The sequence below is a fragment of the Pagrus pagrus genome (genome assembly GCF_965226575.1).
Source record: "Pagrus pagrus genome assembly, chromosome: 20".
Taxonomy (NCBI): domain Eukaryota; kingdom Metazoa; phylum Chordata; class Actinopteri; order Spariformes; family Sparidae; genus Pagrus; species Pagrus pagrus.
Genome location: NC_140207.1, coordinates 7,827,675 through 7,849,988, shown reverse-complemented (window position 1 = coordinate 7,849,988; position 22,314 = coordinate 7,827,675). Strand labels below are relative to the sequence as shown.

General features: G+C 40.8%; 2 protein-coding genes across 2 annotated transcripts in view; both read left to right on the top strand.

Annotated features, from left to right (window-relative positions):
* The first annotated feature begins 4,716 nt into the window (after positions 1 to 4,716).
* pxdc1b (PX domain containing 1b) lies at positions 4,717 to 20,307 on the top strand. The gene is made up of 5 exons (XM_084340904.1): positions 4,717 to 5,352; positions 14,914 to 15,005; positions 15,155 to 15,272; positions 15,366 to 15,477; positions 17,024 to 20,307. The coding sequence occupies exons 1-5, from the start codon at positions 5,097 to 5,099 to the stop codon at positions 17,145 to 17,147; spliced, it is 702 nt and encodes a 233-aa protein (XP_084197030.1). The 5' UTR covers positions 4,717 to 5,096; the 3' UTR covers positions 17,148 to 20,307.
* Positions 20,308 to 21,662: 1,355 nt separating this feature from the next.
* The window catches only part of tmx3b (thioredoxin related transmembrane protein 3b), a 35,551-nt gene continuing 34,899 nt past the window's right edge, over positions 21,663 to 22,314 (top strand). The window contains exons 1-2 of the mRNA XM_084340949.1: positions 21,663 to 21,862; positions 22,134 to 22,191. Of these exons, the coding sequence (XP_084197075.1) occupies positions 21,769 to 21,862; positions 22,134 to 22,191 (152 nt within the window). The 5' untranslated portion in view covers positions 21,663 to 21,768. The remainder of the gene's footprint in view (positions 21,863 to 22,133; positions 22,192 to 22,314) is intronic.

Sequence of the window (22,314 nt, the reverse complement as noted above, 5' to 3'; positions counted from 1 at the left end):
ACTTTAAAGGTACTTTAGAGGTCTCGTTTTTCACATCACGGTACAATCAGCTCACATACGGCCAATAAAAAAGTGATTAGTACATGTTGATTACTACAAATTGTGACATAAAGCCCCTTTAATGAATAGTTTATTATTCTGGGAAACACGCCTCGTCACTGTCTAGCTAACAGGTAAACGAGAAGGTTGCAACCATAATCCATGCACAGTGTTTATGTGGCGAAGTGCATTTGACAAAATGTTAAACTTTTCCAAGACTGATCAAAATTCTCATTTCTCATTTGAAACCCAGCTGCTGCACCTAAATGAGTCCATTAAAAACTCAGAGCGGTGAAACGCCTTCTCAATTTGGAGGCCATTTCCCAAATCTTTCTATCTTGAGAGGACATTTGAGCGCACACAAACAAACTATCGTCTATCTGGCGACACATCGGCCTCTCATCAAACAAACCAACCCTAAACAATCCCTCTCGCCCTCTTACTTTTCCCCCCACAGAGTTTTTGGCGTCGGCTCTGTTGTAATAAGTCACGAATGTGTTTAGAGTACCGCATGAGCGAGCTTTGAAGGATGAGCGGCCAGAAGTCTATTTTTCCATTTAAAGTTGACTCTTTCAGAGGAATTGTACTGGAATGGGGTATTCAGACAGAATGTGCTGACTCTGTAAATGTGGCCAAACCACAGATTGAAGCTCTGCTCAAAACAGGCAGATCCTATTATTACACAGGGGGAGGAGGGGGTTTCTGATAATACTCGCGCCGCAGCGGTTTCTCTGTGTAACGCAATCATTCTCTCATCATTAAAAAATGAACTGTGCAGCATAGACTGCAGCATCTCCACTCAAAAAGCAAACTATACTGTCAGGAAGAAACTGATCACTTCATAATAGGACGTGTTTTATCTGACATTTGTCCAGACTGAAATATCTCAACAGCTACTGGATGGACGGCTTTGAACACAGACATTCATTGTCCCCAGAGACGATGACTTTTCATCTGCTGCTATCGTGAAATTGACATTTTTATTTTTTAGTGAACTCTCTAAACAACTACTAGATGGATTGCCATGAAATTTGGTAGACATTCACGGTGCCCAGAGGATGAACCCTAATATTTTGGTGAGCTACTTACTTTCCATGGAGCAACACATTTAATTTGTCCAGGTTATGACCAAATAGCTTTAAATCTAATGACACAAAACTAATTAGGACATTTGGGGCGATTTAAAACTTAACACTATTTTAACTATACAGTATAGAGGTCAATTTAAGACCATGATGACAAACTGCTCCGCTCTTTAATGTAACTGTTCTTGACTCTGTTCTGTTGTTGATTGTTCACTTGTTAATCATTTTTTTGTGTATTTGTTCTGTTTTAAGTGTACTCTCTCTCAACATCATTGAAAAATAATGGCATGCCCTCAATGATGTTAGCACGCTGATGTTGATTTTGCTCAAGATGGCGCCTCACAGAGCTGTTAACCTGGCTGTAAGACTCATGGTTTTGTGTTATATCTTAACAAAACAACATATATCGAATCTCTTCTGTTCAATTAAACCTTCATAAATGATGCCAAAAACACATCTGCAGAGGAAATGTTTAATTACTGGCAGAGCTCAACAGAAGTTTCCACTGCCGTACCACCAGACTACGGAGCAGCTTCATCATCCGGACTCCACCATAAAAACTGTTTTATAGTTTTATTTTATGACTTATTATTTAATCATCCATATATATATAAGTTTTTTTTTTTGCGAGTAGCATAAAGGGACAACAACCATCAGTTTGTTATACAATCCTGGTCAATAAACTGAATCTTGAAACTTGATTGTTGAATTTCTCTTTCGGTTTTTATTCCCTCCCTGGAAAACCACATTTTCTCAACGCTGTTCATTGGAAATAAACTCAAACTCAACTATATATATATTAATAGATACTTTTGTACTGTTAAAGAGCAGCTAATAGCAGATAGACAGTGCATCTCACACTTCAACCACCTCCTGACGAGTCAACAGTCGGTGCTGCTCTGAGCTACTTTAAATTACGGTGCATCACAGTCATTTTCTCCCCGCTGTGTAATTTCCGCTATCGTAATGATACAGGTTAATGGTCAGTGCTGTGCGGACAGCAGTCTCTGAACCGGCTCCGTGTAATATGACTCCATCTTTGCTGTAAACAACCGCTGAGCTGAGCGATCATACAATTTTGCTTTTGTGCAAAGCTCCATAGTTCCCCTTTGACGTCATTTCTGCTCATGAAGTCCAATGGGGATCCAAGTACAAAAGAAAAAGAGTTTTAATGTGGAAACATCGTAAACATAATACAAAATTACACTAAAAGCCTGTTTAAAGCTCTCGTCTCCATTTTGAATACTGGTCATCAGTATTAGCAAAAGGGACGTTCAAACATGCTGGCTGATCTGCCTTTTAACTAAATATGGGGGATATTGGGAAATTATTATGATCCGACTACAAATCTTAGATCGACGCAGTTCCACTATAATTTATATGACAAACACTTTGTTGTAAGTGAGACATTCACACAGAAAATCAGAGGGGAAATCACATGACACGTCTGTGGTCGACAACGTGGAACTTCCAGAAAAGCAGGAATCTCTTATTCATCGATTTCACTATTCTCTGTCGTAGCATCGCATCATTTTACAGCAGACAGCTAAGTCACCGTCTAATTTCTTCTTTCTGGCAACAAGGAAGCGAACAGCTGAACATGAAACTGTCACATGCGAGGGAGCTGGCCTCTTTGGACGGTTTAAATGTGGCAGACTGAAACATTATATTTCCCCCGGCTGGCTGCATTGCCCTGTTGTGACTCCTTTTCGTCTGCAGTAGAGAGACTCAAACGCTCACACAGGTGTGATTGGGAGCTCAAGACGAGCATGAAAGCAGACTTTTGCAGCGCCCATCTGCTCCAACTCATAAAATCTAATGTGCACATTACAGCATTAATGCTCTCCTGATCTCAACTGTACAATATTCAGTTTTCTGTGCAGATTTATGCACACGTCCAGTTAGGAGCGTTTTAACAGCTTGCTTTTACTTGCAATCATCAGGCTATTTCCTGAACTGCATCGCTATGAATTGCTTTTACCAGAACAATTTGCAGACGGTCCTTTTCCCCACAGTACAGCAGTTAATTACAGCTGGATTGTCATTACTTAGCATGGCTGGGACTTCCTGTAAAGCTCTTTTACTGGTCTCTTCCTCTCCACTCAGGGAAACATTAGTGTGCTGCTCAGTCGAGCAATGAAGACAAAATTGGCTCCTTTTTTTGTTTTTGGTCAGTGCATCTTTTTTGCTGTGGCTAAATATTGGCTTAAAACCTACTTCTATTGTTTTGAAGTTATGTGAGGTCAGGAATGGAAAATCTTGTATAGAGAAATGTAAATTCAGTCACTATCTACTTGGCCACATGTCGGTGGAAAGTCGGGGTGACGTTTCGTAGTCCACTAAATATTTCTGGAGCTTCACAGTAAAACAGTTTTGCAGTAACCTCCTAAACAACTTAAGTAGATGGGGACTTTTTTGTAGAACAGATTTGCTTTAATGCTCAAAAAACACGAGTTTTCTCATAGTGTCCAGTGCTGCAGCACTTTATCCCCCCTCTGTCTGACACTCTGTTTTAGCTCCTGTCTCTTTAAGACCCCCCTCCTGAATACCCAGTCCCCTCTGATTGGTTGGCTCACACACGCCTGAGCCAGCACCGCTAACAACAACAGAGCAGCTGTGCCATATCAATTATTATGTGTAAAATTGGTCGATCGGCATAAATTATGCAGATGGGTGTCGTGGTGATGTCACAAAGTCACGTAATTAAACGCAGGACTTTTGACGAGGCGTTTCCGGAGCAGTATTTTCTGTAGGAGAGAGGAGCTTCTGTTGGTGCGGACTTGGACATTTTTAGCTTTTGAGATCTTTTACATGCACAACATCTTATATAAAACACTGAAGGAAAGGAACAAACAGAAAAGCATAATACAGCTCCTTCAAAATCTACAAAAAAAACGTGCTAATGCTATTAGCTCAGCAGCTAAAGTGAAGATTTCAGCTTAAAAAGGGTGTAAATAATGTTTTTCAAATTATTTTTTGGATCTTGAGCCTTCTGGAGACTTGGATTACACTGGACGAGCTGTGTTGAGTTATTTTATGTTTTCTATTCGATTGTTTTTTAAAACAAGTCCCCATCTACTTCAGTTGTTTTGGAAGAATGCAACTTTGTTTTGCTGTGAAACTCCAGAAATGTTTTTGTGGACTTTGAAACTTCACCCCTACTTTCCATCAGCATGAGGCAAACACTGGATTTACACTTTTGGGTAAACTTATCCTTTAAGGCCTCTTAGCTGGCTGAACAACTGCTGGATCTGAGTTTTGGAGGGTTTATAAGATCACATCTCAGCAGCCTCTTCTCAGAATATTTTTTTTTTCCTCCTGTGGTTTCCTCCAAACATGTCATTTCAAGATTAACTGATCTGAGGTGGCCATGGCATCGACTCCAGGGTCAATAAAAGCTATAATTGAGTCAAGAAAAAGGGGGAAAATAAGTTTTTTTCTCCTGATCATGAATAAGGAGATGGGGCAGCCTCTGCAGCTCCCTTTTTTGCATTCTTTGCATAATAATACCCTGTTGTCAAGGAGGGAGGGAGGAAGGAGAGGAGGAGGAAACTGTGCTGACAGAAGAGCAACTGCACATCCAGACAGTGTGAAGAGAAGTGTTGTGGGTTTAGGGAAGTAGCAGCAGACAGGAGGAGGGACTCTTGAGAGATGGTCCAAAAACAAACTGTTGTTGAGATCGATACTGCCAAATCTATTCTGCAAGGGGCGGAATCTGCTATTTTTTTCTCTCCCTCACATCATCATGCCACGTTTGAGATCACGCCTGTGATGGGCTGAGCGATCATCATCCTCCTCCTGTTTTTACGCACAGCTGCAGCTCAGAGCAGGCTGACCAAGAAAAAGTTGCCGGAGTTGTCTTCCCCATTGTTTGAGAGGGTTTTCACCCCAAAACTTTCTGCGGCTCCGACCTCTCTTGTGCCGTCCGCCGAAACCGCCCCAGCATGCTGGACTGAAAGCGCGTCCCGAGGAATGGCATCGGCCGTGTTTGAAGGCACGTCGCTGGTCAACATGTTTGTCCGGGACTGCTGGGTCAACGGGATCCGGAGGCTCATCATCAGCCAGCGCGGAGAGGAAGAGGAGTTTTTCGAGATAAGGACAGAGTGGTCTGACAGGAACATTTTATACTTGCACCGGAGTTATTCCGATCTGGGCCGGCTGTTTAAGAGACTGGTGGAGTCCTTCCCTGAGGACAGAGGAGACCTCTCCAAGTGTCCACTGATAGAAGGTGGGTATGAAGGGGAAATGACAGGAAGCGATGGTTGAGCAGTTGATACAATAACAGAGTACAAAAATAATGTGACTTTTAATGTGTATTTTAAAGGTTAAAGTTTGGACAGGGGCGCAGCTATAAATTGTGGGGACATGTGCACAGGAGGAGGCTCGGCCCCCCTCGACTTTTTTTTTTTCATCTGCAAGACAATTTTTTTAATTTAAAAGCCAGAACTTGCAAATATTTTGGATTCCTACCGTCGACTCTATCAAGTTTCTTTCAATTGATTGATTATAACCTCTGCTAGGTTTTTATTTTTTGTGGGTTGGTTTGTCAGCAGGATTACTCAAAAACTACCAAACATATTTTCATGAAACTTGGATGGAGGATAGGTCTCGGCCCAGAATAGACCCCATTTACTTTTAGTGCTGATCCCGACAAAGGGGACGTCTGGAGCTTACTCTTACTTTATGTTTATATTTGGCGGACCCTGCCACCTTTCAAGCTTCAAACAGTGTTCTGGGGACCTTATTTTTCTCTGAGAACAGCTTGCTTATTCAGTTATGGAAAAATAAATATTTCTGAGTTTGTATTATTACGTAGTGCCCCTTTAACGTAGTGGGGGAGGGCATTTATTCGACAGGGACTAAAACCTGGATCTTGATGAAAAAATAAGGCATATTTAGCTGGCTGGTATCTATCAGTGAGTACAAATTTAATACAAATCTAGTTGATATTAGATTAGGCTTGATTGATTTAAAGGTGACTATTGGGCCTAGCTGAGGTATGCGCTCTACTGAGGGCCGCTGTAGTTGAACAAATAGTTTCAGCCATAGTTTAAAAATCCCAAGGGAGGGACACGATTGCCCCGTCCTGCGAAAATTAGGGTGTGTCCTCCCTGAATATATCACTGTAAACACAACTATAACTTCTTTAACTTATTTCATGTAATTGTCCCATCCAGAGTTGAGATCAGATTTTCACCCCCGGTTTCAGCTCATCACTAAACTCCTTCTCCACTTTGCTGCAACTTCAGTGCATCTCTTCAACAACTCACAACATTTTTTATCACTTTTCTTGGACTTTCTGGAAAGTTTAAGTTTTAAAACAAACACTGGCACTCACAGATAACCAGTCTTCTTATGTATCGTGAGCAAAAACATCATCAAAGTTTTGGTTTTGCATCTTTGGATTCTGGGGAGGAAACCTTTGCTTCTGCCTGCACAGGAAACCCCCCGCAGAATGATATTCCTGTTTACATTCAGCCTCAGATACCACAACAACTACTGTTTTGTGCGAATTGGGCACGTCCGTTTTCTCCACATTTTTGTGGATTATAGCCAGACCTTGTTACCTCACCAGCTGTGGGAAGTAAAACTATAAAACACGGCAGGGCGATTATTTCCAGATACGTCAGTTTGATAGGCAGACGGTAGTATTACAGAAGCTTAGGGCAGCAGAATAAAAGAAGGAACATGCACTCATAATAATCAATAACGGTTTCGGTCTAATCTGAACCTCACAGCCTGGACTGACATGCTTTTGTTTGGACAGGTTAATATTTAACAAAGTCACATTAGCAGGACCTATCACATAGCCTGTAGGCCACAGGACCAACATGATGACAGCATGTTTCCAAATCCTCGTCAATATTTGGGAGCTAAGAGGTCCTACTGCCCGCGAGGTCTGCTTCCACGTCTTTGTGGCCTGATAGTTGGATTTCCCACGGGACGACAAAACGACCAAGATGGACTTCCGTGTGGAAATTTGCTCTCTGCGGCTGACTCATCACGACTCTTTCAGAGGAGAGGATGTTTTGGGCAGCTATTATCTCGTGCTCGGCTAGTCTGAAGCCGGCACTTTGATCAAATGCAATAAAAGATGAAATCCTAATATTTAATGTCTTTGCAGAGAAAAGAATAAGGCTGCGATATACCCAGCTGTGAGGCTAGAGTTTTCATTTCTAACACTAAATCCCAGCTACTAGTAACGCACCAGTCTGAGCTGTGCTTTACTCAGACACATCTACATGTTGTTGCTATTAGAGGAAACATTTTTAGATCCGATCAATCGTTTAAGTCATTTTTCAAGCAAAAATGCCAAAAATGAGCTGGTTACAGCTTCTTAAATGTAAGGTTTCGCTGCTTTTTTTGGTCATTTATGATACTAAATAAAGAGTCTTTTGATTTTGGACTGTGTTTGGACAAAGGACACAATTTGAAGACGTCACTTTGGGCTCTCGGACATTGTGAAGAGCAGTTCTTACATTTTAGAGACTAAACAATTACTCGTTTAATCGTGAAAATAATTGACAGATTAACGATGATCAAAATGGCGATATGAAAAAGTTGACAATTTTGAGATACATGTCTTTCACAGGACAGCGATGATGTGATAAAGAATTTTAGAAGTATTAAATTCAGTGATGAATGTAACTAAGTATTTTTTACTCAAGTACTTTGCTAAAGTACAATTTTAAGTACCTTTACTTTACTTGAGTATTTCCATTTTCTGCTAGTTCATAGTTCCACGTCATTACTTTAGTTACTAATTACTTTACAGATTGCATACTGCAAAGTGAATTAATGTGTTTTATCTGCAATCAGATAAAAAAACAAACTGATTCCAATAATCAAAAAGACTTGTGAATATCCGATCTGATTGTCGTCCAGGCTAATGATCAGTTGACGTATGGCATACAGTATATACACACATTTTACTTTTGTATATCTATTGCCAGAAAATTACTTTTGATACTTAAGAACATTAATATCAGATACTTTAAGACTTTTACTCAGGTATTATTTGTATGCATACAATATAAGTATGACTTTTGGGCACTTTTTATAAGTTTATGAAAAGGTGCTGTGATGTCTCCTTCTCATACCATCTGCTCAAACTCTGCAGCAAAGTTTTCAGTGGGCTTAGTAGAGGGCACTCTCTCGCCCCGTGCGACCCAAACCTATGGCCCTCAGGGTTTGGGTCTTTGACACTGTGGCACTGCCAACAGGTTTTGGCTGCGCTCCCAGCCCGTTCCGTGTGTATGGTCTCCTTGGCACTTCCCTTTTGTCTCTACCCACTGAGCCTATACGAATGTTTTGGAAACTACCCCTTTAGTGGCGACTGGAAAGCTTTGCTTCCTGCCCGTGCCCCCGAAATAGCTGACGAGGTTGTTGACAGCTCGCTGCTCTGCCGCTGCGCAGTGCATTCTGGGACATTTCAGATCTCACTTTTCAGTTCTTTTTTTTAATCCTGTCTGTCCCCGTTCATATCCTGATTATAGACAGTCGTTTAAAGGTTAATAACATTCCCTAATTGCTTTCAGTATTTCTTTGCATCCCTTCTAATTTGCCGCTCAGGTTTGAAGTCCACGTGAAAAAGTGTAGCTCCGGTCTTTCTCGCTCCACTCTGCTCCAGTTTCTTGCCCGTGTTTTCCTGTGTCTGTGCTGCGCCTAGGCAACAACGGAGGCGTGCAGGGCTTTAAACTGATGTCATGATGAGAAAGAGAGGGGAGAGAGAGAGAGGGGCGGCCGGGAGAGAGGAGTGGACTTGCCATATTTAGTCCCTCTGGTCTGCGGAGGCCCTCGTAACACTTACCTTCCATGTGACCCCAGAGTGAGAACAGACAGGAAGTGATTGCTCACATTCCTCATGAGCCGGATTCCTCAGAGGCTGAAATCACTCCTTCTCATACAGTCATACGCCACTTCTGAAATTCATGAGAATAATGGACACTCGTGAATCATCTATGAAAGGAGAGGCTTTGAGTCATGTTTTCAGCTCCTACACATTATTTTCTCTTCTGTTTGTTGAATGCAATGATTTCATTTCCAGACTAAGGGTGTTATCTTTTTAATGATGACCACTGAGTCAGCTCTGATTGGCTGACTGGTGTCATTTCATACAGCTTCGGAGTATAAACGGATTCTTTCTTTGACACGTTTGTGAGCTGTTAACAAAATTATAGGAATAGTTTGACATTTAGAGAAATAATCTAATGTGCTTTCATTCCAAAAGTAAGATGAGAAAATCAATACCACTCTCAGGGCTGTTGGCTAAATGTGAGGCTACACCCTGCAGCTGGTTAGCCTAGCTTAGCATACATTTTGGAGGAAGGGAAAGAGCTAGCCTGGCTTTGTCTGTAAGCAGCAAAATACCTACCAGGAGTACTTAAGGTCACCAATTAAGGGGTTTGTTGTTTAATCTGTACAAAAAACCAATGTGTATAAACTACATGTTATAATTTTTCATTGTAGGCATGCAGTGAAATTTTGTTTGGTAGCTCTCAGAGATGAGCAGCAATATAAAAATACACACCGAGCCGCTGCGTCTGCATGCGCTGCTATCTTAAGAAAAAGATTCCAGGAAGTTACTTTGTCGAACCAGGAAATAGTCTTTAAAGCAACGTTATGTAGAAATGGCATTTTTGTGCTATCTGATGTGTAAAACCTGCATGTTATCGTTTAACGCTCCAGGAAGTTGCGGTGTCCAGCCAAGAAACAACCTGGTATTTAACCCCAACATATTGTTTTTACATGTTGGTTTTTGTGTGGATTAAATGAACAAGTCAGTTAGTAAGTGTTGCAAATATGTTTATGCTAAGCTAAGCTAATTGGCTGCTGCCCGTGGCTTTAAATCTATCAGACAGGAATGAGAGTGGTGTCAATCTAATCCTCTAACTCTCAACCAGAAAATGGATTTTCTTATTTCCCAAAATGACAAACTATTCCTTTAAACTACAGGGAGCAGCAGCTACAGAGAGGCTGGGTTAAAGAGCTGTGAGCTTGTGCTTAGCAAGAACCTGGCCTCAAGAAACTACATAGTCAGAGTGAAAGCATTGATTTTACTCACTTAAAATTGAAACTTACATGAAATGTCATTAAGTAAATACAGGTTGCTAGGTAGTGATTTTGGACACAGACAGTACGGTACAAGAAACAGCCGTGGATGCTCACTCTGAGGTTTGACGCCTGCTGCTTGGTGACCGAGGCCGTCCAGAAATAACACGTCGCTGAAAGTGCGGCGAGTTAGCGGTCGGGTGTTAAAGTGTCAGGCTGCTGACATGTGCTTATCAGATCCAAAGCAGAAGATCGCTTCTGCTTACAACATCTGATGACTGTTAAGATAATGTGCCGGAGGATGACTTGAAGTTTCCCCTTCTGCTGCAATAATTCAGCTAATAGATGAAGTGGCTTATCAACACGGCATGCTGTCACAGAAACAACAACAGACGGCTAACTTTAGTGTGCAAATACAAATCTTATGAGGAGGGCACATGCATTAAAATTTCCATATGGTGTTTGTGTAATTACTGTTGTTGTTATATTTTGCGAACTCGTTGCTCTAAGCAGACAAATACTCGCTGAAGATGATCTTTATAAACAGAAAGGAGATCATTTAGAGTGAATTCTACAAAGAAACCAGGATAATATTGTTTGTGGAGGACAATTTGTCAGGGATGATCTCAGAACGAAGACACGAGGACGAGTGCAGCCAGGAAGCTCATACAGGAAGTAGACTCTTACACAGGAAATAGGAGGAAATAGACTTAAGAGACCCTGTTAGGAAAAAACATGACTACAGCATTTTGTGTCTTTGAAGATAATTTCCAAAGGAAGAACCCTGTAATTGTAACATAAATAGCAAATCTGAGATGAGACAAATGAACGTTTCATCGTTTTTGGAGATGAAACCGGTGATTTACCGTGTGCCACAGTGGGAGAGGAGGCGAACTTGGACTCGTGTCACTGGCAGTTCAGCAGCGCACTGCAATTTGTGTGTCAAGACCGGTTGCATTTTGGACCGCCCGCCTGCTCAGACTGAGTCAGCAGTGCACACCAGAGGTTTGTGTCACTTTAATCAATGGAGACGACCCACATTAGCCTCTCCAAAATCAGCCCGACCCCTTTTATTCACCCTCTTACTCTCACTAAGCTGAATTCTGCAGACCTGTAGACATGTCTGACTGCACAGCATCACATTATTTTTTATTCCCATCATGGTAGTCGTGCCAGGAAGGCGGAGCAAAGATTAATATCCGACTCGAACCAGCACCTGTCACTGCTTATACGCTGATTAACATTCTTTATGTCCTCCTTGCAGCATGTGTCGACTCTGCTGTCACTAATTGGAGATAAGCACTGTTTTTACCACGATTAAGTCTTGCGCAACCAACACAACTGTTGCAAAAATACCAACACATACTTCTCTTTTGCATGTGAAACAGGCCTGTTGTATCTAACATGTATTCTACACAGCCTGATAGTTTATGCAGTAAAAATAGTCCCAGCATTTGAGTCAAGTCAATTGTTTAATTCCCTGTTTGGAAATATTGATATTTTGCACACGAAACACTGGATCTCATTCCTGATTTAATGTAATTCAATTGTATTTACACTACAGTGTTATTAATACATTCAAATGTGGCTATTATATGATATTATATATAAAATAAGGTTGTGCATCCTTCCACAAAACATGAACTTTCAGTATGTCCAGAAATATTTATTAAAAAGACACTTCATCATCTTGTTGCAGCATATTTGTGTTGTTAAATTTCACTTGCAACTCTTTGTCCCAGACAAGTTTTCTCTTGGGACAAGCTCCTCTGGACTTTCCACTGCATGACCACACTGTCAGTGTTTTAAAGTGACGTAAACAGCTTTTTTTTAACAGCATCTTAAACGGACACAAAGCCTGGATGATAACCTCACTGCAGACAATTTAAACCGCACCCTCGTTAGTTCCTTTCCTCATAAACAGTCTAGTTTATTTTATGTAGGACAATAATGTTATGAATCAAGCACGAACGACAGCGATTTATTTATAAGGTGCAGGCACGGAGCTCGCCCAGAGTGCACATGGAAACAGGGTGGGATTAGGAATAATGTGTTATCATACATTATGAGAGGGCGTGACAATCATCACAAGTCCTCTAATTACCTTCACTGACACTGGCTTGTAGCAATACCACAGTGTAGAAACCTTCTGTTTTAAAGTGATGCATTTAAATATTTACTTAGACAAAAGTACAAATGTATTAACATCGAAATATGTTAAAAGGAGCACTACATTCAAAAATATTCAAAAATAATTAAAATTATTAAAGTGAAATAAAAGTTTTGGCAGTATGACGTTTGTGTATTGTGTTGCAGAGGTGTCCACTCAAGTTAGCATGCTAACCAGCTAGCCCCGTCCCGTCCCGCTCCAAAGTACTTGTGCTAGACAGCAACACTCCCCTAGTGCTCCGAGCTCCCAGTCAGGACTGCTAACTGCATGGCTAACTGAGCTAATGGTAGCTACAGTTAGCACGATAATGGTGCATTTTAATCACTTCATTGTTGAAGCTGGTAGAGGTGGTTTAACTACTCTAGTCCGTCTGCTGGGTAGCTTGTCAATTTTAACAAAGAAGAGAAAAGATTAAAAAAAACCAAGGAGGTTATGTTTATACCCGTGCCCGTTTATTGGCTGGTTGGTTGGTTTGTCAGCAGAATTACACAAAAAATACTGAACTGATTTCCACGAAAATTGGATGCAGGATGGGTCTCAACCCAGAATAGACCCCTTTTACTTTTGGTGCGAATCCGGATAAAAGGAGGGATCCAGGAATTTTTTTTCTCACCGTCTTTAACATTGCAAGATTGGGCGTTTTTTGATAATTCTGTTGTATCACACGTATTTAAGTGGCTAGGATCTATGAGTGAGTGCAAAAGGGGATTGTTGGGTCTTGGCTAAGGCATGTCTCATCGCTGCTGATGACCACAAAGCAACACAAAACATCAGGATAAGCCCTAAACATATATGATGTGTCACATCTACAGAGAAAGCTGACAAACAGCTCTTAGAAGGACTTTGTAAGTTAAACAGAAGAACATGATCCTGAGGCAGTGTGAGCCTCAGACATGGTGGGAGTCTCACTTGCTTCCTGGTGATGATTTAACAGCCCGATCACTCCTCACATCCCCGTGGGTATGATGTCATCACCGCCCGCCCATTATAAATGGATGAGCCTGTGACTGTGCACAGTGTTGCTTCAGGCTCTCAGTACTTCCATGTAACAGTAACCGCTGTGTGACCAGGTTCTGTCTGTAGCACTTATATCAGACGGAGCCTCGTCAGTGCGGCTGTGGTCTTCATCATTATTCTCCTCGCCACATCCCTTTGTCAGCACGGCAGTAAATGATGCTCTGCTGACTGCTCGCTCACATCATGGGCGTCTCGTACTCCTGAACGTGCTGATTTTACACTCCCACTGCCTCCTAAATTGCATTCCTCGTTGTATGCAGGATGAACATCACAGACATGTACCACTGTTATTACTTTCCTCTGTTATTACTGCTGTTGTTTAATGTTTGCAATCACCCTGGCAGTGTCACCTTATACGGCGCACCGTGTTCTCGTTCTAAACACGATGATAAGTAGTCTAGTTTCTTCCTAAATATCAGGGGGCATTGTTATAAAAAGGTTAGGGTATTAAGCAGACTGCTGCCTTCTGACTCGCGTTTGTGGCAACCTTTTTCAAGACAAAGTATAAATTCACACTCGTCTGGCTTTTTGTGTCCTCACCCTCTGGACGGACGGCAGTCTGATGGCAGTAAAGGTCACAGCAGCTGCCCTTTATTATCACACCGGCACAGAAATAGGTACACTAGACATTTTGATGGCGGGCCAGGTTCTGTGTATATCAGACTGTTTAGTTTAGTTATGATTGTTATGTGTATAAAAAAATGATCATGTTATTCTCTTGGCTGTAGTTCTTGATACTGTTGCATTACAGGGCCGGACTCAGGCTGTCTAAGGGGCAGGGGCGACAAAAATGAAAGGGGCACCAATGTACAAGTCATGATCCCAACTATTTTCTTGCATGTAAGGCAGCATGTATGACCCTGCATGACATTGTCCCTTATTGGGAAGACACTATAGAGGGCAGTTTATCATGTAAACCCCCCATAGGGGCATCCAACATGGGGCCACCGGGGGAGAAAATGGTAGTTGGAGAAGCTTGCCTTCTTGTTGTGATTGTGCAACAAAGGACCCAAATGCAGACTCCAGGCAGGCAGATGGAGGAACCAAAAGCAAGCTTTAATGAAAAGATGATATCAATAGAAATAAGGAAATGTTATACATTCAAAACAAACCGAATAAATCTGCAGGAATTCGGATGAAACATGGCGACCAAACACAGACAAACTGACAACTGGAAGAGGGAAAACACGTGGACTAAATACACACAAGGCTAATCAGGACAAACAAGACAAAGACAGGAAGTAACATAACATGACATATGAGGATGAACCTTACAAAATAAAACAACATCGTGTGGGATCACATCCGGCAGAAAGGTTTTAGGAAGTCATGTGATGTACTATTCAGAGCTACAAAGTGAGCATAGGGAAGTGGTTGTGGTGAATGAGTGGGTCAAACACAGGACTCACTCAGGAAACCCAAAACCAATACTGAGTTATTGTTTTGAGACTTAGCTGACTTATTATTTTCAGCTTTTTTTAGTATTATTTTCAGTTTTTTCGGACATTAGAGCTGGGTTGATTTTTAGATGTTCATGATTGTTTGTTTCAGGTCTTGTAAAAATCAAAGAGGCGAACGACATCGAGGAGAAGTTGAACGAGGTGGAAAGGCTACTGAAGAACGCGATCAACATGCCGTGCAAGGTCGGTCCTTCAGCTATTACCCTGCAAATAATATCATAAATCAGTTATTTATGAGCTCATTAGAAGATTGTCATGAAACATCTTCCTCGGGGTTAAAGGCAGATGTTTGGAAACGTACTATGTACATTAATTGACTAAAAACTCCACAGTATTCCAGGTCAGAGGTGATGTTGACTTTCTTCGAGCGATCGCCGCTGGACCAGGTGCTGAGAAATGACAAAGTCCACAGAATCCAGCCGTGCTTTCAGAGTCCCATCAAGATATCAGGTACATATCTAGTAGTCTTTTGTAACACAGACGTGGTGCAACTGCACCCCTCATGACATGATGACTGAATGTTGCACTCTGTACCTTTTTTAGAAATCATGCGGTCCAATGGATTCTGTCTGGCCAATACGGAAACCATCGTATTTGATCACAGTATCCCCGAGGAGAAAGAGAGACCCTCATCCACGGACTCTGTGGACAATACGTGAGTATTAGGACCACTCCTCAGAGTTTCTGTCTCTGCCTTTGGCCTTGTCTACATATATATGGATTTTGTCCAAATGTGTCCAATCAACCTTCAATTTAAGAAGTATTTATGTGCAGACATACTGTATTAAAGTGAACCGAAACATTTAAACAAGCACACCGGGGCAGTGAGTCAATAATTTGTCAAACACCAGAGAAGGACAGTCCCAGCTTGCATGTTAAGCGTATTCTATTTAAATGAAATGATCTAAAACCATCATCATGATCCAAACCTGTTGACAACCGGTCCAATTACACAACCCAGCATCAAGTCAAAGACTGTAATAGACCTTGTCTCTGTTGCCTACCTGCCTAAACAACACGGTGTCACTCCGTGGTCGACTTTTTAATGACAAACATGCAACGTCTGGCTACATTTTCAAAATAAAGGGACCAAAACTACTTGGTTAAGTGAAGGAAAACCTCATGGTTTGGCTTAAAATAACTACTTCCTTAAAACAAACACCGCTACTTGGTTTCGTTTATAAAAAGATCATGTTTTAGCTGAAAATAACAACCTCCAGAAAACAGCCACCCTTGACTATTGACCTCACACAGGACCTGAACCCTGGTGGCCTCGGTGAAAGTCAATGAACCACCCAATGATGCCTGACCTCTTCCTGAAGTGGACTTTCTGGCTCTTTAAAATATGCTTGTCCATTGTTATATATTGTCTTGTATGTATTATAAACACAATATCAATTTTTAATTTTTTATTATCATGGTTATCATCAATACCAGAATATTGTGACACCCCTAGTTGTAAACTTGTAATTAGACTGTTGTACCTGTTCTAAAAATGGTTAAACATTTAAAAATCGCCTACCGGGCATGCACGAGTTGAGGGGTTGACATCATTGTCTCTCCAATGCTCCATTTTACATTTTTAGTTTTGAAAATTATATTCTTTAGAAGCCATTTAAAAGAATCTCCGTTTAGTGATATAAAACACTTTGACTAAGAGGCTAAAACACTGAGGGAAATATTTGTTTTGCAAAATATCTGTATTCATGAGGACAAAACCTTTGTCACTTTCACTTTTACATTTATTAATCTTAAGATAGGTTCCGATTTTTAAATAAAATCATACCACGAACGGTCAAGTTGGTTGCAGCGTACGTGAACCTGCATGTTTCCCCAAATATTTCAACGATTGCTCTCGAGCTCAAGTGTTTTGAAGTCCTTGAATGTGACCCAACCCTACGACCCTCCACCCGCACAGGAAGTGTGTCTGTGCACCTCTTCCTTCCCTGGGTGTGCGTGGGAAGCAAAAAGAGGAACACATTCCTCTCGGTACTTTACACAAAACAAGATGTTACATCACTCGTACAGAGCTGAATTCTTACCTCTTGCAGTGCCCTGACCTTGTACGAGCGACTGAAGTCTCTCATGTAAAGAATGAACACAGGGCCTTAAATCAGATGTGTCACACCTTTTAATTCCTAAATCACACCACTCAGGTTCATCCTGTCCTTGAGGTAACGAGTCTTTCATTTTATCGCCAGATACGAGGATGGAACAGAGTTTTTGCCGATGGAGGCAGACGTGTGTGACGAGGAAACAGAAGCGTACGTCACCAACCTTTCCTACTACCATCTGGTCCCGTTTGAAACTGACATCCTGGAATGAAGACCTGTTGGACATCATCGTCATCATCAGTGAGGACTCTTCAATGGAACCGAGCTATGCAACTCTGCACATAGCTGCTCCGAGTGAATGCTGCTGCTGCCGCTTATTCTAGAAACCTCCACTTTGTTTTTCGCCACTTTAAGCAGGCGTCACCGGTGTGCCTCATCCAGAGCCTTAGTGTCAAGAAAATAAACACATGACGGGATTGTTTTCGTACTGACTGGCTTTCAGGTGTCGTAACACACCTGTGGCGGCGACAGTGGGTGTCTGACAGACAGATGCAAACAGCAGGAGAGGTTTCGCAACATGCGGCTCGACCACTTCAAAAGACTTTTAATAGCATCTGATGCATCGATGTCTGAGGTTTGGAGTGTGACTGAGGGGAGCGAGCCGCACCTCAACATATATTTGGAGATAGATTTACAGTATTGGACCACTCACTGTTTCTTCGAAGGTTTATTTTTTCTATCTTAAAGGTGCAATATGTAAGAATTGGCCTGCTGTTGAAGTTTTACTAGAGTAGGCTAACTGCTAACTGCTGCTGACTGTAGCTGCTGTGAGCTAGGTAGTTCAGTTAGCCGTGCAGCTAGAGGTCCGGACTGGGAGTGTATGTGTTGCTAGCACAGGAGCTTTGGACCAGGACAGGCGGAGGTTAGCCATTAGCATGCTAACTTCAGTTGGTTTGATATCTCTGCAAAACAATAGATTGAAGTCCTAACGTCAAAACTGTTATTTCTTCCCATTCTGTAGAGAATCTTACATATCGCACCTTTAATGTTTTTATCTTTCACATTTATTCTTCATAATGGCATCGGCCTGGTTTTGCTGGGAGATACGCGATGCAGCTGCAAAAGCCTGTTGCCGTCTCATTTAAAGTGTTACCCACGGCGTCACCACTCTGGTTTTTACTCCTGTGGGAACGCAGGAAGCCTCCACAAAGCTTTGTGTATGATATTTTGTTTACGCTGCAGTTTCCACCAGCATTGAGGAACTTTTTTTGTTTGTAAAAAACCAGCTCGAAACTCATTCACGTCCTCGTTTTTTTGCTGTGATGCACAGTTGGATCTTTAGCGTGAGAGTACCCCAAGGTCCAAGTGAAACTAGACTGCCAGGGTTTGATGACATAGTTTGGCCTAGTGTTCATATTTCAAAATAAAACTAAAATAAATGAGTAATGAAGCGTTTTGTTGTTGTTTTTCCTGTTTCACTTGGTTCTTGGATTACTGTCAAATTAAAGAATATTAAAAAAAGTGTCATTATTTCTTCAGAACACTCTCTTTCCAAAGTGAGACCTTAAAGCTGCCTTTATGGATGTCTGTAAAACTTTTATTTTGTCTGAATAATAACGTAATATGTGTTTGTAACGTTGCTTATTTTCTGTTTATAAACATAATTTTAATCTATTAGAGCAGAGCATCGAGCGTTGCCGCTGCGTGGACCACCTCGCCGCTCTCGTCCCCCATGTGACGAGTGATGAAATGGGGCAAAGGAAGCTTTGTTTATGGGTCAGTCGAGGTCACATCTGAGCCCTTCTGTAAGATGACGTGCGTGGGTTCAGTCAGACGGCTGAATGTGGGAGTCTTCTGCTCGGCCTGCGATGGGGGGAACAAGTCACGTCTTTATTTGAAGGAGACAAACGACCGTGCTGTACTAAAAGTTTCTATAGGGAAAGTTGTGTGAACTAGGCAAACACTTGATTAAAATTCATGCCTTTTGTATGTTTTATGGGTCCTCCCACCATGAGGAGGCTGCTTTCACTTCTCGTTTTACATGTAAAGGTTGAACTCTGAGGAACATTGTCTATGTTTTTGCAGAAATGTTACTACTTCTGAGGGATTAACTGCAAGGAAGTCCGGTGATGTTCATTGTTTTGACACTTTTATTAATGCAAAAGTCATTGTTGCCTCACAATGCAGGCTGCCAGCTTCTCTGCCCCTCCAAATACAAAGGCATTCAAGCCTCACAAACTTGGCACACGAGGCTCCGACAGGACGGTCCTCCGCATGAGTCTATTTAGTAACACAGTCATGATCACCATTCATCTCATGAGAAAGTGCAGCTCTTTCTCAGGCTGCGAAACTATTTCTTTTTCCCTTTTCTCCGAGGATGACGTCTTGAATTGATGGATATTCTTTGGACAAACAACCCACGTGAAGATTAGTATGAGTCAATAAAAGGAAACTGGAATTTCTGATTACAATTTTCACGCCATTGCATTTAAAGATCAAATATCTCTTCAGACCTTTATCTACCATACGACCCTTTGCAGGCTGTGTAATGCATTATGAGTGGACTAAAAATGGTGCTCAGCTGATTTGTTGAAGTGAAGTTTCAGTGAAGTTATGAAACATATCAGTATGCCCATCGTGCCAGCAGAGGACAGTGTGACAGAAAACATGAAAATAATGTAACACAAAAGCTTTAATTTATTTTGTAAACTTCCTCCACTCTTAAGCTAACCATTGTATGCCTTGTTATTCATTTTTACAGAGGCTCCGAGGGACAAGTGAGATGTTTTTTTTCTTCTGGTAATCCATTTTTGTCAGATCTAAATTATTAACTAGAACCGAGTGACCAAAACATTTCAGAAGAAAAAAAAAAACTATTTTCAGGAAAAAATAATATTTTTTCTGAATATTTCCTGAAAAAAAACAAAAAAACTTTTTTTCCTCCTGAAAAAAAATAAAAAATTCTTCAACTTCAACTTTTTTTTTCTGCTGGAATTTTATTTATTTTTTTCTCCTGGAAAAAAGTTTTATTTCATCACGTTTTCATAGACGGAAAAATAATTAAGGAACTTACAAACATCATCAAAAATGGCAAAATATTTCTTTCCCCACCAGATCGCAAGTTATAAAGACAGGAGACATAATAATTTAGATCAGACTTCAAAAGTGGATCAACAAAGAAGGAAAAACATTTCTCACTTGCCCCTCGGGGCTTCCGTACATTTTCTATGTGCTCGTGTGTGATGTAAGATGTTTTATGTGTAAATGTGTAAAAGGACTGAATGAAGATTAATTATAACCTTTAAAAAATGAAGTTTATGGTGGAAGAGGTTTGATAACTTTAAAGCTATTCAGACAGTATTAGATACAAATTATTATTCTCAAAGCTTCTCAAAATAAAAATGTTTGCAATAAAAGAAACTTTCATTCTTTGTTCGTTTTGTTGTGGAAATCACTGAAAATACATGGAGTGGCAAATAACAGGTGCAGATTACACTCGACAAACTCGGTACTTTATGCCTACAGGACAACATTCAGAGGGAATATGTTGAAATTTTAACCCCCACATTTATCTGACAGTTATAGTTAGTAGTTACTACACAGATCACTTACATGTTTTTGCAGATTTACATACAAAACATGTTTTCATCTTATAAAATATAACACAGTACATATACAGTTTGTAATAAAGGTTCAACTTTACCTTTAGTAGCCCAAAGGATCTGAATACTTTTGAACCACTGATAGATAATATATTTAATACCTGCACTGTAGCCCACATGTTGCTGATAATAATACTTGAGGGTCGTTTTAACTGCAGGGATGTCGGCCTGCTTGTAATGAAGTATTTTTATATACCAATACATAATAATATGTCTAAAAACAGTATATCCCTGTACAGAGCATATTATTTTTTTTATTTACACTTTCTGAGTTTGACCTTTCTTTCTTTCTTTCTTTCTTTCTATATCAGTATTGTTTTTCTTTCTTTCTTTCTTTCTTTCTTTCTATATCAGTATTGTTTTCTTTCTTTCTTTCTTTCTTTCTTTCTATATCAGTATTGTTTTTCTTTCTTTCTTTCTTTCTTTCTTTCTTTCTTTCTTTCTATATCAGTATTGTTTTCTTTCTTTCTTTCTTTCTTTCTTTCTTTCTTTCTTTCTTTCTTTCTATATCAGTATTGTTTTCTTTCTTTCTTTCTTTCTATATCAGTATTGTTTTTCTTTCTTTCTTTCTTTCTTTCTTTCTTTCTTTCTTTCTTTCTATATCAGTATTGTTTTTCTTTCTTTCTTTCTTTCTTTCTTTCTTTCTCAGTATTATTATGTTTTTCTTTCTTTCTTTCTTTCTTTCTTTCTTTCTGTCTTTTTTTCATATATCAGTATTATTGTTTTTCTGTCTTTCTTTCTTTCTTTCTTTATTCCTGTATTTCTTTCTTTCTTTCTTCCTTTCTTTCTCTTATATATCAGTATAATATTACGTTTACCTACAGTCAGTGAAGCGGTTGGCCTGCTGCCCATTATAATTATCTCAGAGCGCCACCTCGTGGTGAGCACCAGCAGTCAACACTAGTGTCTCTTCATCACTCTTAAATGTAAAACACTTTGATGCAGCGCACTGTTTGATAAATAAACACGGTTAAATAATATAAAAAACGCAGGATGCACGTGCGGACTCATCACATTAGACACATTTAATACAGATGTGCAAAGAAAACGCACTGACATCATTTGAAATTCAAAATATATCAATAAAATATTACAATCTATTAATGTCAGACGCTGTATGATCGTGTTCGCACCAGTTGTATGTGTTTTTGTGCGTCTCTTGTGTTCATCATCAAACAACGTGCAGCTGTTGGCGCCTGACGCCTCCAGCAGCCTGCGTGACCCCCGCGCATGCGCACCGCCTCCCGATTTAGCAGCTGTATTTCCTGCTTGCTGTTTCCACTCGAAGCGATGGCAGAAGTGAAAGCTTCCCTGTTTTGTGGAGGTACGTTCACCTTTTCCCTCTTTATTGCGCCTCGTTCACACTCGCCACTAGCCTCCGCACGTCAGCACAGCGTCTGTTTGGACGAGCATTAAAGCTCCTGCTGGTGAAACCGAGAGGAAAAAACCTGAGGCACAGTTAGCTCGGACAGCTTTAGCAGGAGGATGCTTCAGTCAGTCATGAGGTTTGAGGAGACGCGGTGGTAAAAGGAAAAGACAAGCTGGTGTTCACGCTGAGGTAACGTGTGCTGTGTCTCTCTGTGTTCCTGTCACAGTTGTAGCTGCTTTCCTCAGTTCGGCGGTGTTTGGGTTCGTGGAGGATCTGGATGACACGTAAGTGATGCTCTGCTTCAACATGTTCACCTTCCTGTCTCTGCCACAGACACAAACATGGACTTCCGAGTTTAGCGACACACTCGACGTGGATGCAGCTCAGTTAAATCTCGGTTTAAGTCG

Coding starts and splice junctions, on each gene's coding strand:
- pxdc1b (XM_084340904.1), top strand. CDS start 5,097: ATGGCATCGGCCGTGTTTGAAGGCACGTCGCTGGTCAACATGTTTGTC. Junction 5,353..14,913: donor CAAGTGTCCACTGATAGAAG/GTGGGTATGAAG, acceptor TGTTTGTTTCAG/GTCTTGTAAAAATCAAAGAG. Junction 15,478..17,023: donor ACGGACTCTGTGGACAATAC/GTGAGTATTAGG, acceptor TTTTATCGCCAG/ATACGAGGATGGAACAGAGT.